The sequence below is a fragment of the Podarcis erhardii genome, assembly GCF_964252035.2.
Source record: "Podarcis erhardii genome assembly, chromosome: 8".
Taxonomy (NCBI): domain Eukaryota; kingdom Metazoa; phylum Chordata; class Lepidosauria; order Squamata; family Lacertidae; genus Podarcis; species Podarcis erhardii.
In genome coordinates, this window is record NC_138499.1 from 58,797,944 (window position 1) to 58,813,475 (window position 15,532).

The following is a 15,532-nucleotide window of genomic DNA, read 5'->3' on the forward strand; positions in this document are numbered from 1 at the left end:
AGCAGCTTATCAGATATCAATCAAAATAGAAACTAAGGAAAGAATGGGAATGCGGGGAAGAATATATGACAAAACATCGTTCTAAACAAATTTATTGATCTGCATTGACTAGTTTGTAAAGCTAAGATATTGACAGACGGTTTATGGGGAAAATTCAAACAAAATACACAACAGAATAGAATAAGAAACAAAAACAAAAGAAGCTGAAAAGTGGTGGAGGGAAGTCACAGGGGTAGGAATAAGGAAAATATATATACAAAGAGATTTACATATGTTAAAATGTGTAATTGAATGTAATGATGTAAATAAAATTAAAAATATCACCAAAAAAGAGAGATCAGTCATAAGATCAAGCCTACACCATACATGGTTCCCCCCCCCCCCAAAAAATAATTTGTATTGTCACCATCAGCATATAATTTACTGTAGTAATAACAAAGCAGCAATATTCACTGCATGTGCACGGCCACCTCGCAACAGAAGCGATCGGAAAGCAAACGCGCGCGCGCATTAATGAGAAAGCGAAGCATGACTGCCGAAGGGCTGCGCTTACCGACTCAGAAGCGCCGGGCGCCGCCAGGTGTTCAAGGCTGCGAGTGCGGATGCTTTGCGGAGAGAAGAGCGCTTCATGGCCGCTGGGGGCGCTGCGGCAGCTTCCCGCGATAGACCTTGCCGGGGCCTTGCGGTGCGACGAGGAGCAGCCGCGGCCGCGGAGCTGCTTCCAGCCGATGGGGAGGTCTTGGAACTCCTGCGCGGCGAAGGGTCCCGGGCTCGCCATGTGGGGCGTTCGAAGCGCGGCCGCTGCAGCCTTTGCCAGCAGCCGAGCGACTCCGCCTCCCCGGGCGGCAGCCTGGTGGTGGCGGCGGCGGCCTCAGGACGGCGGCCTCGGCCTGCCTCCGCTGGGCTGCCCCGGCTGCCGGGCTCTGCGCTGCTCCGCCGTCCTCTGCGGCTCCAGGAACCAGCTCAAGAAGTTCCTCTCTAAAAAGAAGTGAGTAACGCACCCCCCCACCCCGAATATTATTATTATTAATAATAAGAATGACAGCCATAGATTTGCAATACTTGCCTTACCTCTCTGAGTAAGGCAGACTTCTTTTGGGAAAGGATAAAGTCATAGAATTGTAGAGTCAGAAGGGATCGCGAGGGTGCAACCCCCCCCCTGCAATGTAGGAATACTTTTGCTCAAAAGGGACTCGAACCCACAACCCTTAGATTAAGTGCCTGGTGCTGAACCAGCTGAGCTCTCACGGCTGTTCACTAGGCCCTGTGCAGAGTATCAGTGACACTTGCTGCCCAGGAAGCTCATAAACGGCAATGAATTGTTTTTCTGATCCCACCCAGCCCCCTTAAGGAGGGGATTGGGCCCCTCCTTTAGCACTTTCTACTGATTATTATTGTTATGAGTTGGTGGGGGGGCGGCAGGGAAGTAGAATGTATGGGAGATCCTTCTAACCCCGGATCCAGTAAGGATCCAGGCTATTGTTGTTATTGTTGTTCCTGTTTCAATTTATATAGTGCCCTTTATCAAAAGATCTCAGGGTGGTGTACAGCATTAGAAATACATTACAAAACATCAAAAACATAGTAAAAAGCATGCTGACAGACAGCCTGATAGTAAAATCATCATCATAATAACCGACCTCTCCCCCACACTTTCGCAGGGCAGGCCATAGATTATTTAAAAGCCATAGGCTTGGGTAAAGAGCATTGTTTTTGCCTGGCGACTAAAGACATGTAATGAGGTCTCCAATTGAACCTCTCTGGGGAGAGCATTTCACAAATGGGGAGCCACCACAGAAAAGGCCCTTTCTCTTATTGCCACTCTCTGAACCTGTCTGGAAGCAGGACATAGAGAAGGGCCTCAGATGACAAGTGCATCTGCCCAGGGCCGTCTTTAGCAGATGCAGCGCTGGGGTGCAAATATCCACTCACCGCCCCCAAATTACCACAGATGGGGGGGCGAAGCTGCGCACTGCCAGCCATGGTGTGTGTGTGCGTAACTCTCCCCCATGCCGCTGTGGGAGAGCAATCCCCACAGAGGCTTGGGAGGCAAGCTGCGCATGCGCCAGCCATATGGTTGGCGAGGCGCAGCTGGCGGGTGTGCAGGGAAAGGGGAGGCTGCCGACAAAGCCGCGCAGCTCCCCCACTCACTGGGGTGCTCCTGAGAGGCTGGTGCCCTGGCGCAAAGAACCACTAAGCCATATGGGAAAGACGGCTCTGCATCTCCCTAGAATAGTGCTGCTGTATTTTGACATATGTTTGATACATTTTGCTGATGTTAAATCCATAGAACTCATATAGTCTCTCTTTTTTTTTGAAAGGAAGAAGTTTTGGTATGATAGTCCTGCACTGGGCTCTTCCCTGGTAAGCACAGACAGATTTTTAAATCGGAAATACAACTACGATGGAAAAGTAGGTCATGGTTGATGCACAAGATATTCCTCTCAGCAATCTTTTTTGTTTTTTTGTTTTAAAGGCACACAAGCCATCCAACTTGGCAAGTATTTTAAAGCTTCATCCACCAAAAGTGAAGACAGAAGACAGCATACGTAAAAGAGCCCTAAATGTTCTGCTGTTCAAAGCTGTGAGAGATGTCCTGAGTACCTTTGAGGCTGGCCAAGAAGTTTATGACCTCAACGTGGAACTGTCTAAGGCAAGTACAAAAGGCGTCAATCCAGCAAAGTCCCTAATATAAAGTTGTGAGATCAGAAATGTAATAGGACCGTCAAAGCCCAGTCATGAAACCTGTTCTACAGATTTCACGATGGTTTGTTGCAGTCTGACTGCAAGAACTGTAACAGAATTGGAAAAGGGCCTGTAGTCCAACCCTTGGTTAATGCAGGATATTCATCACTCCCTGTCGAAAGTCGGGCATAAGTAGAAAAAGTTGGATATGGGAAGTGAACAGCTAGATACACATGTATTGTTGTCAGGAATTGCTTTGCTTAGGTAATAGTAATCCTTTTCTTGAACCTCTTGAGTGTAATGGGATTGTTGTCACTGCCCTCTTCCAAGCTTAGAATTCTTCACCATGTAAAATGTGCCCTTACAACTGGCATTTTGAACTCCATAGGCGTCCCTCACATCAGATTTTTCAGTATGTCGTATCTACTGGAAGACTACTGGCAGTGTGGAACATGATGACTACATTGAGAAGGTTCTACAGAAGAGTGGTCCACGTATAAGGTACTACAGTGTTGTATCCAGAGGAGGGTGAATGTCCCTGTCTAGAGGCCATATTGGTAACTTTAAAAGGTACATTGAGTGTTGGACTTAAGAATATGTGGTCAATTGACTGGTTTATTATTCGACTGGTCAAATTTCCAAAGTCTAAAATGCCACTATGTAGGTGGTATAAAAACTTTTGTCTAACACTTTAAAGATGGTGATTCATCTTTAAAAAGTGCTTCTGTGATTAGCATAAATATTAAACCTGTTCACAATTCAAGTATCTCTTTAACTAATACTTTAAAAATAGTTTACCAATATATGATTGTCTAACTCAGGCATGGCCAAACTTGGCCCTCCATCTGTTTTGGGACTACAATTCTCATAATCCCTGACCACTGGTCCTGTTAGCTAGTGACGATGGGAGTTGTAGTCCCAAAACAGCTGGAGGGCCAAGTTTGGCCATTCCTGGTCTAACTGGTCAAATGGTGTTTTTGTTACTCAAATGCCCAACTTTAGCTTGCTTATGTTACACCGTTAGGCTCGCAAGCACCTTCAGCACATGCGGAAACATGTATGTACAGTGGTACCTCGGGTTAAGTACTTAATTCGTTCCGGAGGTCCGTACTTAACCTGAAACTGTTCTTAACCTGAAGCACCACTTTAGCTAATGGGGCCTCCTGCTGCTGCTGCGCCGCCGGATTATGATTTCTGTTATTATCCTGAAGCAAAGTTCTTAACCTGAAACACTATTTCTGGGTTAGCGGAGTCTGTAACCTGAAGCGTATGTATCCTGAAGCGTATGTAACCCGAGGTACCACTGTACTGTTTTCCTTCAGTTACATTCTTATGCAACATGCACAGACAGAGATGCATGCTTTGCTCATGTGCACACAAACAAATACACTTCTATGTAAGTGTTCAAAATAACATTTTTGTGTATACACAGAGCAGTCCATGTTACTTTTCAAATACATACAAAATACGTTTCTGCTTCCCTTCATTGGTACCTACTTGACTGGGATCTGCAAGAATCTGCACTAGAAGAGGAAGCTGTACTGCTGAATAAACAGGAAAGAGTGGCTTGTTTCCTTTGCATCACTCTCACTTTGCAGGAAATCCCCACAAGGCTACAGCTAGCTGACATGGCCCTGTGCAATGGGGTTTGCCACAAAAGTTGGGTGGGCCTACCTTACACTTTGAAAACTGGATAATTTTCCAATAGAGTAATTAGAAGATGTTACAATGCTTCATTTTCTTCATTCTATCTTTGTTTTTTGATTCTGATTTTCTTCAAACACTTAACAAATGTTGTAGCTGATTTTAATATTAGATGTTTCTCCTTCCTTCCTTCCTTTCTTCTTTTTTTTTTTTTACAGACACCTTCTGATTTCACATCAGGTCCTAGGAACCGTTCCTTCATTAGTGTTTGTCAGAGACAAAGAAGATGCTGCTATAAGAGAGGTAATGAAGAAATTGCATAACTGTATTGTTAATATGCATTGTCAGGGTAATTGCAGCATGGAGATGGGATACTGCTCCAACCCCTCCCCCATCCCACTGCCAGAAAAACCAGGGAAAGCCATTTTGGGATGCATTCATAGCAACTTGTTAACAGAAATATACTATTGCACTAAGTTGATCCAGGGCGGGGTCCATTTTTCAGTCCAAAGGCCACATTCCCTCATGAGCAACTTGCTGAGTGGACAAGGGTCACATGCCAGGCAGGGCGAAGGGGTGTGGCCAGTGGCAAAAATGGTAAAATCAATGGGTACGGCACTTACCTGTGTACAATATGCTACATTCCAATTGTGAATGTCAGAATTTTCTACACATGCATCCATCCAAGCAATTGAAAGGTGTTATCACATTTCAGGGGCATATTGTTTGCACAACACATTAAGCCAAGCTATGGCTTACTGGAAGTGCACAAACATGCAAGCTCCTGGAGAAGAGCTTGCAGCCATTTTGCTCCTCCTCAGTCTTTTTTTGTTCCCAAACCGCACCAAGCTAAGTCAAGGATTTGACTTAGTTTGTCATTCAGACCCAGGCCTGTGATTAAACTGTCTCACTAACCACTAGCTGTAGGCAAGGTTTGTTCCTTTTTCAGAATCCACACCAGGCTTCCTTAGCCTCGGCCCTCCAGATGTTTTCGGCCTACAACTCTCATGATCCCTAGCTAGCAGGATCAGGGGTCAGGGATGATGGGAATTGTAGTCTCAAAACATCTGGAGGGCCAAGGTTGAGGAAGCCTGACCCACAGAGTAAACCCTAGATTGACTTACCATGATGTCATGTGTACCAGACCACTTGCACGGTAACAAGGGCTTACAACTTATTTAACTTCTTGACTGTGCAAAGAAACGGCCCTATTTCTGGATATCTTAAATGCGTGTGAATTTATCTTCTTGCAGATTGAGAAGTTATTGGCAACTGCTGATTTTGGGCCTGAAGAAGAAGGAGGAAAGGAATCAGTTCAAAATGATTTCAGGTATAAAATCATAAACACAAATGTAACGCTTTGGTAAAACTAGTTAAAATATTTTAAGATGCGTTTTCAAGCTACTGTTGGTTTGGTTAAGAGTTGTGTGCCTGTGGTGGGTGAAAGACTTTTCCACTCCTCCTTCCTACTGTAGTCTCAGTGTTCCCTTCCTACAGTGCAGTATCTGTCTCTCTAATCGAGGGACCCTCCAGAACATTGTGGGCTGCAGTGGGAGGGGGGAAATCGGCAAAAATTCGGCAAAGGGACAAGTATCACATACAGTTAGGGCTACAGTTCTTACTTTTTTATCCCTTTCTTGCAGTGAACAACGATACACCAAAGCCACCACATACCTGGACTCGTCCCTTTCTTGCATGCGTGATAATCTGTTTGGAATTGATCATGATGCATTAAATAAGCAAATAATTGAATACAAAAAAATGACTAAGGACAAGGAAATAGAAGGAGTTGGATTGTCAGAGCAGCAGAAGCAACAGCTGGCTGAGATACAAAAGCGCAAGAAAGTGAGATGGAAGAAAGCCAAGAAACCTTTTGATGATGGAATTACACCTCAGAAATACCTAATGGACAAATACAGTGAAGATGATTGGGACAATGACACTGTGTCCTCACATGAACTGGAAAATGAACTGGAGGATGAATTGCAGGAAATGGAAGATAGACTGGAAGTAGATAACAGTACCACCGAGCACAAGTAAACTTGTAAAACAAAACTAAGTTGGTATATATACAAGGAGTTTAAAATAAGGATTTTGCTTTCACCATTAAAACAGCATATAGAGGAGGAAAACCATAAGTTTTTATAGAATAGTTTATTTTTTAAAAAAATCTTGTTTCAAACTGTTTTTATTAAACAATTGGACAATTCTTCTCAGCTGTTCAATTTAATTTGCACAATAACTTACGTTTGAACAACAGTGACTGTACCAAACTATCTTCATTATAACTTGTATCACTGGAACTTAATTGGTATCCCAGTAATAACCATGTTTACCATTGACAGGGTCAGTCTTCTATCACATTTTTTCCAGCAATCTTTACAACAGCACTATGAGGTCAACTAGTAAGAGTACCCCCCCCCATTATAAGACAAGATGACACTTAATGTTAGTAGTTTTCTTACAGCCACCCACTGAGATGTGTTGAGATTAGAAATAAATACCTGGCTAATGCTCTTAACTGTTTTACTATACTAAGTCCAAATACTACGACCAGTAGACATGAGACATGAGATTCTGCAATGCTGCAGTATCTCCAGTGAGAGACAGAACAGTGGCTCCAATAATTTTACTAAGAAAGTGGTCTGCGGGTGATAACTGTGACAATGGATTGATGGATTAAATAACTGTGGCTCCTTCCATAATTCTCTTCCCCAAAGCAGCCATATCAGAAGTGGTCCCAAGATAAAGACAGTAACCTTGTTATTCAGCATGTTGGCAGGTAAGCCATGCAGCTGTGTGTAGGCTGGAGGATAAGGGATAGATCTGGCAAAGTTACTACTAGTAGTACTACTACTATTGCTTCTTTTCCAGCTTGCCATCAAGGACTTCAAGATGGTATACTAGCTTCTTTCTCTCCCCATTTTATCCTTCTAATGGCCTTGTGAGGGGAGGGAGAGAGATGGTGAATGGCCCATGGTCACCCACTGAGTTTCATGGCTTAAGTGAAGGTTTGAACACAGGTCTCCCAGACCCTAGTCTCAACAAAGATTGCCAGCCCCCTTGAGGCCCCAGGGCCCATTTGTAAACCAGAGAAACTCATGGGCACCACACACATCATAACATGTTGAGTAAAGCAGAATGCATCTTCCAAGTCTAATTTTAGAAGGGGGAAGGGAACCTGCGAACATCAGGTAAGGTCTCTGGGCATACCTGTGTCCATTGGCAACACCTGCTCTAACTGTCCCACACTGGCTCTAAATAATGGCCTGCTGTTTTCCCATAGTTAAAACTGGAATTTGTTAGTGCAAGATGTGATGGCTGCCACCTTAAATGGCTTTAAAAGAGGACTAGAAAAAATCATGGATAATAAGGCTACCAATGACTGCTATTTGTGATTGCTGTGTAGCAACTTCAGAGGCTATAATGCCATTGAATGCCAGTTATTGGGTAAGGTAAAGGTAAAGGGACCCCTAACCATTAGGTCCAGTTGTGGCCGACTCTGGGGTTGCGGTGCTCGTCTCACTTTATTGGCCGAGGGAGCCGGCGTACAGCTTCTGGGTCATGTGGCCAGCATGACTAAGCCGCTTCTGGCGAACCAGAGCAGCGCACGGAAACACCGTTTACCTTCCCGCTGGAGCGATACCTATTTATCTACTTGCACTTTGACATGCTTTCCAACTGCTAGGTTGGCAGGAGCAGGGACTGAGTAACGGGAGGTCACCCCGTCACGGGGATTCGAACCGCCAACCTTCTGATCAGCAAGTCCTAGGCTCTGTGGTTTAACCCACAGGGAGAGGATATTTATTTGGGCTTCTTGGTGGTTGACCACTAGGAAACTACAGTTAGAATGGGACTATGGTCTGATCTAGCTCGGCTTTTCTTATTTCGTAGGCACTGCACACATCGTACATTTAAAGCACTGCCCCCAAGAATCCTGGGAAATGTAGCTTCCCCCATCAGAGCTACAATTCCCAGTTTTCTTGACAAACTATGCAGTTCCTAGGCTTCTTTTGAGGGGAATATGTGCTTCAAACCTATCGATTCTTAAGGAAATCAGCCCTGAGTGCTCACTGGAAGGACAGATCGTGAAGCTGAGGCTCCAGTACTTAGGCCACCTCATGAGAAGAGAAGACTCCCTGGAAAAGACCCTGATGTTGGGAAAGATAGAGGGTACAAGGAGAAGGAGACAACAGAGTACAAGATGGCTGGAGAGTGTTCTCGAAGCTACAAACATGAGTTTGACCAAACTGCAGGAGGCAGTAGAAGACAGGAGGGCCTAGCGTGCTCTGGTCCATGGGATCACGAAGAGTCGGACACGACTAAACAACAATAACAATGTGCTTCAGATATATGGTTTTTAGGTTTTTTTAAAGCCCACTTAAGAACATTAGCATTAACATTGGTTGCCAGCAACCATTTCCGGCACCCACTCGGGAGGAACAGCAGCGTTCTCTTACAACCACTTACTTGGGATTAAGCCTCAATGAACTAAATTGACTTATTTCTGAATAGGCACCCACAGGATTGTGCTTTAGCCCTGCTGACCTCTTGTCAGGAGTCCATGGCACCTTACAGGCAAATACTTTTCATTGTGCTGTGAATTCTTACCCAATAACCTTTCTCCCTCAAAAGCTTTGAAAGAGCGAACACGTATAAAGCAGAAGTTGAGCCAAAAATTCGTGTTTTCGCCTACGGATTTTAATGCATGCTCTCCCAGTTTTATCTCATGCCAAAGATTCTGCATGGCTAATTTTGCACCCACTAACCGAGCAGCACTGCGACTAGTAGAACAAGGAAGTGTCTCTTAACATGCCGCTTTAGGAGCGAACATCAAAGCCAGCCCAGTATTCCAAATCCCTTTGAGGTAGCGGCGCTCAGGCGGCCATTGGCCGAAGAGGGTGTGACGTATTCTAAATCGCGGGGTCGGCGCGCCATCTGATGGTTCTAACGAGTTTGCATCCGTGACCCACGTGCTTGTTGGACAGAAGTGGCTGCTAAGGAGGTGGGGATACGGGAAAGTTTCTTTATTTTGTGGGGGCGGGAAGACTTCGAATGGCACCAAATTTCCAGAGAGTTACTGTGTGTGTGTTGTGATTCCCAAAATGCGGGTGGATTCCATATATTCATTCTCCCAACCGGGACGCGGTGGGGGGAGCCATCCCCACGTGCGTTTCAAGCCCTAGGTGGTCGGATTCCAGAAGCCCCCCTGCAGGTTGCTCCCGTGCATCCGGCGCGGTGGCTGAATCCTTTCGCTTAAAATCCGAATCGGTTTCCAACCGACTTCTTTTGTAGACTGCTGGCGATAGGCTGGAGATAAGCAGAGGGTTGGAGTCGAGCTGGGAAGGAGGTAGCGCGCAGGCGACCACAACGGGCGTGCAAGCTGCCGGGTGAGTCTGCCGCTTGGGCGCCAAGATCCACGGCTGGGGAGCAAACGGCGGGCTTTGTTAGGCGTGCAACGCCCTGGCGATGGGGAGCGGGGTTTGGAATGGCTGGGCGCTGCATGGTTTGGAAGTGGGTGCAGCTTTTGAACGCATAACTGCTTTTAAAAGAGAGCGGTCTGATCAGGCATTGCACGTTAGGAGCTTGCTTCCTGCACCGATCCTTTCCCTAGATGTGCACGAGTTTCTCGCTTTTGCTCCCTTATCCTCGCTTTCCCCAGTGCTCTTCCAACATTTGCCGGAGCAGCTGACCCCCCACCCCACCCCGCCTACCCCCGGGCTCGAGCAAGACGCAGGGGCGGTAGTAGCACGTGGCCTTTCCAAAACTGGGAGGGGGGTGGCGGCGCTCGGGGTAGGTGAGTGAAGAGAAGCGACCTCGTTGTATTTTCATAAGTTCGCGGGAGATGAAGCGCGTGGAGCCGGCAGTCAGTTTTCCCGCTGACGACCTCCGGATGAAAATGGGTGCTTTGCTTCTTTACGCCTAAACGGAAGGGGCATCTATCCACTTACTCCAAGTCAGCACGTGAGGTGTCCAAGCTAAAGGAACCCCATTAAAGGCGTTTGTGGATCGCGCAGCCTGATCTCACGAATGTTTAATGGGATCGGAGATCCGCCCTGCACCGTGGGGCTTACACCGAAGTAAGCCCATGCCGGACTGGACCCGCTTCTGATGACCCTATGCATGTTTATGCAGAAGTCCCCTTCAGTTCAGTGAGATTCCCCAAGTAAGCCTGTGTAGGGCTGCAGCCTCAGTCACAGTGCTGTTCTATGCATGCCTGTTCCCACTTCATCCCATGGGATTTACTTTTACCTGCGTAGCACAATGGACTGCAGTCATATTTCTTGATCCTAGGCATGTTTACATGGGCATCCCACTGAATTCAGCTGGGCTTACTCCAAGAAAAGTTTCATCCTATACGTGTTTACTTAGAAGTAAGTTCAACCAGTTTCCAAGTAAATCCTGAGTTTGTCCAGAAGATCAAGGGCAATCCTAAACATGTTTATCAGCAGTAGGTCCTGCTGTCCTGTCATACCCAAATGATAAGCAAAAGAAAAATAATAAATTGAAAATTTAATATCTGAGTTATTGTGCAACTTTAATGTTTACTCTTTCACTCCTACTAGGCTTAAATGTGACCATAATCGGCTTAAGTTGTACATTTATACCTCCAGACATAGTTCCATTGTGGGTGGGCTTGTGACTGTCTAGGTTTTGTTAATTAAACATGCCTAACGTTCGTTTTCCCTTTGTAGGCGTGCAGAATGGCAGAAAGACCTATTTGGGAGCAAATTGGAACAAGTTTTATACAACTGTATTACCAGCAGTTTGATACCAACAGGGAACAACTAGCTTCACTTTATGTATGTACCAACTTACCTTTGTTTAGACTGTTTTCTCATTGGCCCTGGGTTATTGACTTGGCATCTTTGTTAAAGCAGCAAAAGTTAAGATGTGGTTGAGGTGCCTAATCAAAACTTGGGTCTGTTGATGTTGTTGTTTGTGTTTGTTAATAACAAAATACTGTAAATTTTAGATCCCAGGCAGCTTCCTTTTATTCCTATCAGTAGTTGAAGGTAGAGTCTTGTGATTGAAGCTTTCCAAATATTTTAGGCATAATAGTGTGTTTTCTTATCGGTCACAGTGTTGCCCCCTTCCAACGTGAAGTGCTTGCAGTTTGAGCCAAGGACCCAAAAAATACTACCATAAGTTTTGCCAAACTTTTTTGGGGGGTGCAGACAATTGTGGGAAGCTGAGTAGGATGAGGAGTGGAGCTCCCTGAAGGCATCTTGCCTAGGGGTTGAACCTGTGTTCAGAACTTGCTTTTCTCTGGTCTTTTTAATGTATAGGTTTTAGTAATGTATACCTTTTTGCAGACAGATGCTTCTTGTTTATCATGGGAAGGGCAGCAATACCAAGGAAAAGCATCAATCATGGAAAAATTGCTGGTATGTTCCTACTTAAAATCAGTAGTTCATAGAATTGTAGAGTTGGGAGGGATCCAAGGGTCATCTAGTCCAACCCCCTGCAAGGCTAGCTTGCTGCCTGTTGTGTAAGTGTTTTTAAATAATTAAATCCAATAGTTTAACCGAGGAACTGAAAAGAGAGCACTGATTGACTTGCTCTGTTTCTCATGTGTTTGCATGTTGCTAGTATTCTATCTAGTAAGCTTGGCAGGTCTAACACTTGTTCTCTTTATGGTACTAGAGACTCCCTTTCCAAAAAATTCAGCACAACATAACATCCCAAGATCACCAGCCAGCTCCTGACAACTGTATCCTTAGTATGGTTGTTGGTCAGCTGAAGGTAAGTTTGGAAATTAATTGCATCTTTGGCATGTGCAAAGCGTTTAAATCTTTGGCTACCTCATTGTTAAAGCTGAAACATTAAAGCGTCCGAACAGAATTTTATTTATTTAAAATATCATAAACCGAGCAATAAAAATGGAAAGTGTGTGTGTTAGATGCTATACAATACATCTGCCACATAAAATGAAACAGAAGGTACAATGTAATCAAAATGACATACTGTAAGATTTCGCTGATTTATCTTTTCATTGAAATCAGCGAGGCATAAAAGGGCTTAAATCTGGTTGGATTTTGCTTTATTATGTTTAAGACTACTATGGGGCTTCTGTTTACATGATGGCCATATTTATACAGAATCTAAAATGTCATCTTCTCTTAATGTAGGTGGATGATGATCCAGTGATGGGATTTCACCAGTTGTTTGTTCTCAAGAACATTAACGACAAATGGATCTGTTCCAATGACATATTTAGGTTGGCTCTGTACAACTTTGCTTGAAATCTCTGTTCTCAAGCATGCCTTTGAGATCGTTCATCTCAAAAAAAAATTGTAAACAAAACTTGGTTTTAAATTTGCTTGTATTCTTCTTCATTCTTTTGCTTGGTGATTGACAGAACATGTATATTCTGTTTTAAATGTTAAGCAAACTCATTAGGATGATCATTTCCTCAAATATACCTTCATTTTGCTCCTGTACATCTGTCACATAAAACCTTGTGTATATAAAGTACTGTAAGAATGCTCTGCTTGTCTATTTTAATTGCATTAAACATGTTGAAACTTGCATAAAGGATCGCTTTTAAAATTGCTCTGAAATTTAGCTCTGAAGTAACCACAAGAAGTCCTGTTAGTGGACATGAGGGAATAACCATTTTCTTAAATGCATTTCCTTAAATGACTACATATTTCATATCCTCATGTTATTTGTTGATATGATGGTATGAACTCTGGGTGAATTTGCAATGCTAAGTTTGCATTTTGAATATATTGTTTGCATGAAGTCTGAGGTGGCTGGAGCCGTTCATTATCATGGCAAGACAAGCCCCATGTATGTACCATTGTGCTGCCCCGTGTTTATGGAATTTGTTACGGCTAAAGATCTATCAGATATGAGAATTTGCCCATTCATATGGACAATTAAAGCTTTTCTTTTCAAGCAGGCTTTTAACCTCTCAAGTATAATTGAGCTGTATTGAATATTTGGTTTATGTTGAATATATTGAGCTCACCATGAACACTTCCCTTATTCTCTTATAATGGCAATGGCACCTACTTGAGAGGTGACGGAACTGAATTCTGGCTGGGAAAAAACCTCTGGACAGTTGTCTTCAGCAGAGGCATTCTTAATGGTCTGAATAGGGGAGCTGTGGGAGGAAGAGCTGAAAAAGAAGCTCCACCAGTTTAGGAGCTCTGCTGTCCTGACAACTTGCCCTGACTTGGTGTGAATTAGATGGAGCACATCAAATGGATCATCCAGAGAACTTCTGTCAACCAGAACCAGAGAACTGCCCTTATAGGAATTCTCATTGCCGCCTTTCTTTCCTTTGTAGGCCTGGCACAATTTGGATACGCCTGGCTGGACAAAAAAAAGTCAGGCACCCAAGTCTTTAAGGCTGTCAGTGGCTACTAGCCAGCCTGGCTATGATCCACCTCCCCATCACAGGCAGTATGCTTTTGAATACCAGTTGCTTGGAAACACTGGCATGATTCTCAGCTTGGCAGACACATACCTGCACTAATTCTTCAGGCCAGTCTAGGTGTTCAGGACAACACTTTGCTCTTATTTGCCGCAACTCCATAAACTTAAGCAGTTGGTTCCCTGTCCAGTTTATTTGTGGAATTGGAACCAGCGCGTGCAGAAAGACCTTAAAAGCAATAGAATGCTGCAAAGTGTGCCGGGGGAAGAAAATAGGTTTTGTCACTTTTCATTTTGATTTTTGTATAAAATTTCTACTCCACTTTTTGATCACATGATCAAGGCAGCTCACCATAGATTGTAATAGTAGACACACATATACACGCGGTCCAATAGTTTGAAGTTAGGGAATCTCCAGTCTGCAGGCTAAATTTGACCTGGCATGGGTCCCAATTTTACTTGCGAAGCTGTTTTCCTCCAACCACACCCACTTGTCCCACTCCTGATGGTATATGTGACTGCCTCTCCCATATCAACAAAACTGGGCCCTTGGATCATCATATGAGGTGATCATCACAAGAGGTCCAAAGGGCAGCAACCTGAGAATGGGCCTTTTCTGTGGTGGCTTCCCAGGGAGGCTCCTGGCACATTCATTACCTATCTTTAGGCAGCAGGCAAAAAGATTCCTCTTCTCCTAGGCCTTTGACAAATTAAACAGTCTATTACCTTTTAAACTGAGATGGGGGTTATTGTTTTTGTTTGTTACTGTGGTAAGTATTTTTGTGTTTTTATATTGTGAACCATCCTGTGATCCTCGGATGAAGGGAGGAAATCTAATAAAGAAACAATATAATAAGATGAATATGAGGCTGGTAGAGATGTCACTCGATGACCTGTGCAGCCGAGTCCCCCATGAGGAACTTGATTGCTTGTGCTGCCAGTTCCTGCCTGAAAAAAGCAGGGTTGAAGTCACCCCCTATCAGATGATGGCCAGTGACCAAACCTACGGATCAGCAGCGCTTCAAAGCACCATGCAGGACTGTTCGTAATCCTTCAGTGGTGCTTTGAAGTCTCAGCATCTCTGTGGTCTCAGGTGATTGGCAGGTTGGCTGCACTGCCCACGTGTCAAACCTGGTCCACATGGGGTAGGGGAGCTAAGGAGCAACTGGCCCCACCAGCCAGATCAGGTCCCCGATCCCTGCCTTGGCTAATGGAGGAGGCCAGAGGATGTTTCCCTTCAGCTCTGAAGCCCCAGGATAACTGGCAGTGGAAAAGATTATTTCTGGCAGGGACTGGGGATGCAAGCTCTCTGCAACTGCTCCATCCCTGGCTAACCGATAAAGCCAGGCTGGTCTTGCTGCAACATTGTTCCTGGGAGACACAGAGTGCAATTAAAGGAGCAGCAGCCCATACTTTTTTTCCCCATAAAGGTAATTCCTAATCTAGCCGCCGCTCTGAGATGGGAGCTTTATCAGTGATGAATATTTTGGTGTTGAATTTTTATGCTGGCTGTCGCTTGTAATGTGCAAAGACAGACTCATCAGGTTTCGCGTTTGATGTGGTGGAAGTCTGTGTGATGGGCGGGGGCGGGGGAGGAGGAACCTTCTGTCCGGGGCTGCCTGACCCAGGGAATGGGGATCACACTGTCGCTGACTGTGTGCTGGCAGCAGACAGACCCAAATGCCAAAGTCGGCTGTCTCCCCTTTTTCCCTTCCTTCCATCCACACAACATTGGGCCAAGGCCAGCAGGTTGCCTATAACATTTTACAATATCGAGTTTAGATAGTGAACTCTTCATTTACTAAAGAGTCATAAAGCT

At 44.7% G+C, this 15,532-nt stretch overlaps 2 protein-coding genes and 1 long non-coding RNA gene across 5 annotated transcripts; all 3 read left to right on the plus strand.

Annotated features, from left to right (window-relative positions):
• Nucleotides 1–587: 587 nt before the first annotated feature.
• RBFA (ribosome binding factor A) lies at nucleotides 588–6,384 on the plus strand. Its single transcript, XM_081873257.1, has 7 exons — nucleotides 588–988; nucleotides 2,322–2,364; nucleotides 2,477–2,653; nucleotides 3,074–3,186; nucleotides 4,548–4,632; nucleotides 5,583–5,659; nucleotides 5,973–6,384. The coding sequence occupies exons 1-7, from the start codon at nucleotides 603–605 to the stop codon at nucleotides 6,367–6,369; spliced, it is 1,278 nt and encodes a 425-aa protein (XP_081729383.1). The 5' UTR covers nucleotides 588–602; the 3' UTR covers nucleotides 6,370–6,384.
• On the plus strand, nucleotides 3,194–4,075 carry LOC309348226. The gene is made up of 2 exons (XR_014159301.1): nucleotides 3,194–3,763; nucleotides 4,008–4,075. It is a non-coding gene; the product is annotated as an uncharacterized lncRNA (long non-coding RNA).
• A 2,815-nt stretch (nucleotides 6,385–9,199) lies between the features above and the next one.
• LOC309348407 (nuclear transport factor 2-like) lies at nucleotides 9,200–13,238 on the plus strand. Of its 3 annotated transcripts, XM_081873555.1 has the most exons (6): nucleotides 9,223–9,334; nucleotides 9,625–9,719; nucleotides 11,025–11,132; nucleotides 11,646–11,717; nucleotides 11,977–12,075; nucleotides 12,462–13,238. In XM_081873555.1, the coding sequence occupies exons 3-6, from the start codon at nucleotides 11,034–11,036 to the stop codon at nucleotides 12,573–12,575; spliced, it is 384 nt and encodes a 127-aa protein (XP_081729681.1). In that variant the 5' UTR covers nucleotides 9,223–9,334; nucleotides 9,625–9,719; nucleotides 11,025–11,033; the 3' UTR covers nucleotides 12,576–13,238. The 3 variants fall into 3 exon arrangements, with proteins under 3 accessions (XP_081729682.1, XP_081729681.1, XP_081729683.1); XM_081873556.1 differs by lacking the exon at nucleotides 9,625–9,719 and having other exon boundaries at nucleotides 9,200–9,334; XM_081873557.1 differs by lacking the exons at nucleotides 9,223–9,334; nucleotides 9,625–9,719 and adding an exon at nucleotides 10,259–10,409.
• The last annotated feature ends 2,294 nt before the right edge of the window (nucleotides 13,239–15,532 follow it).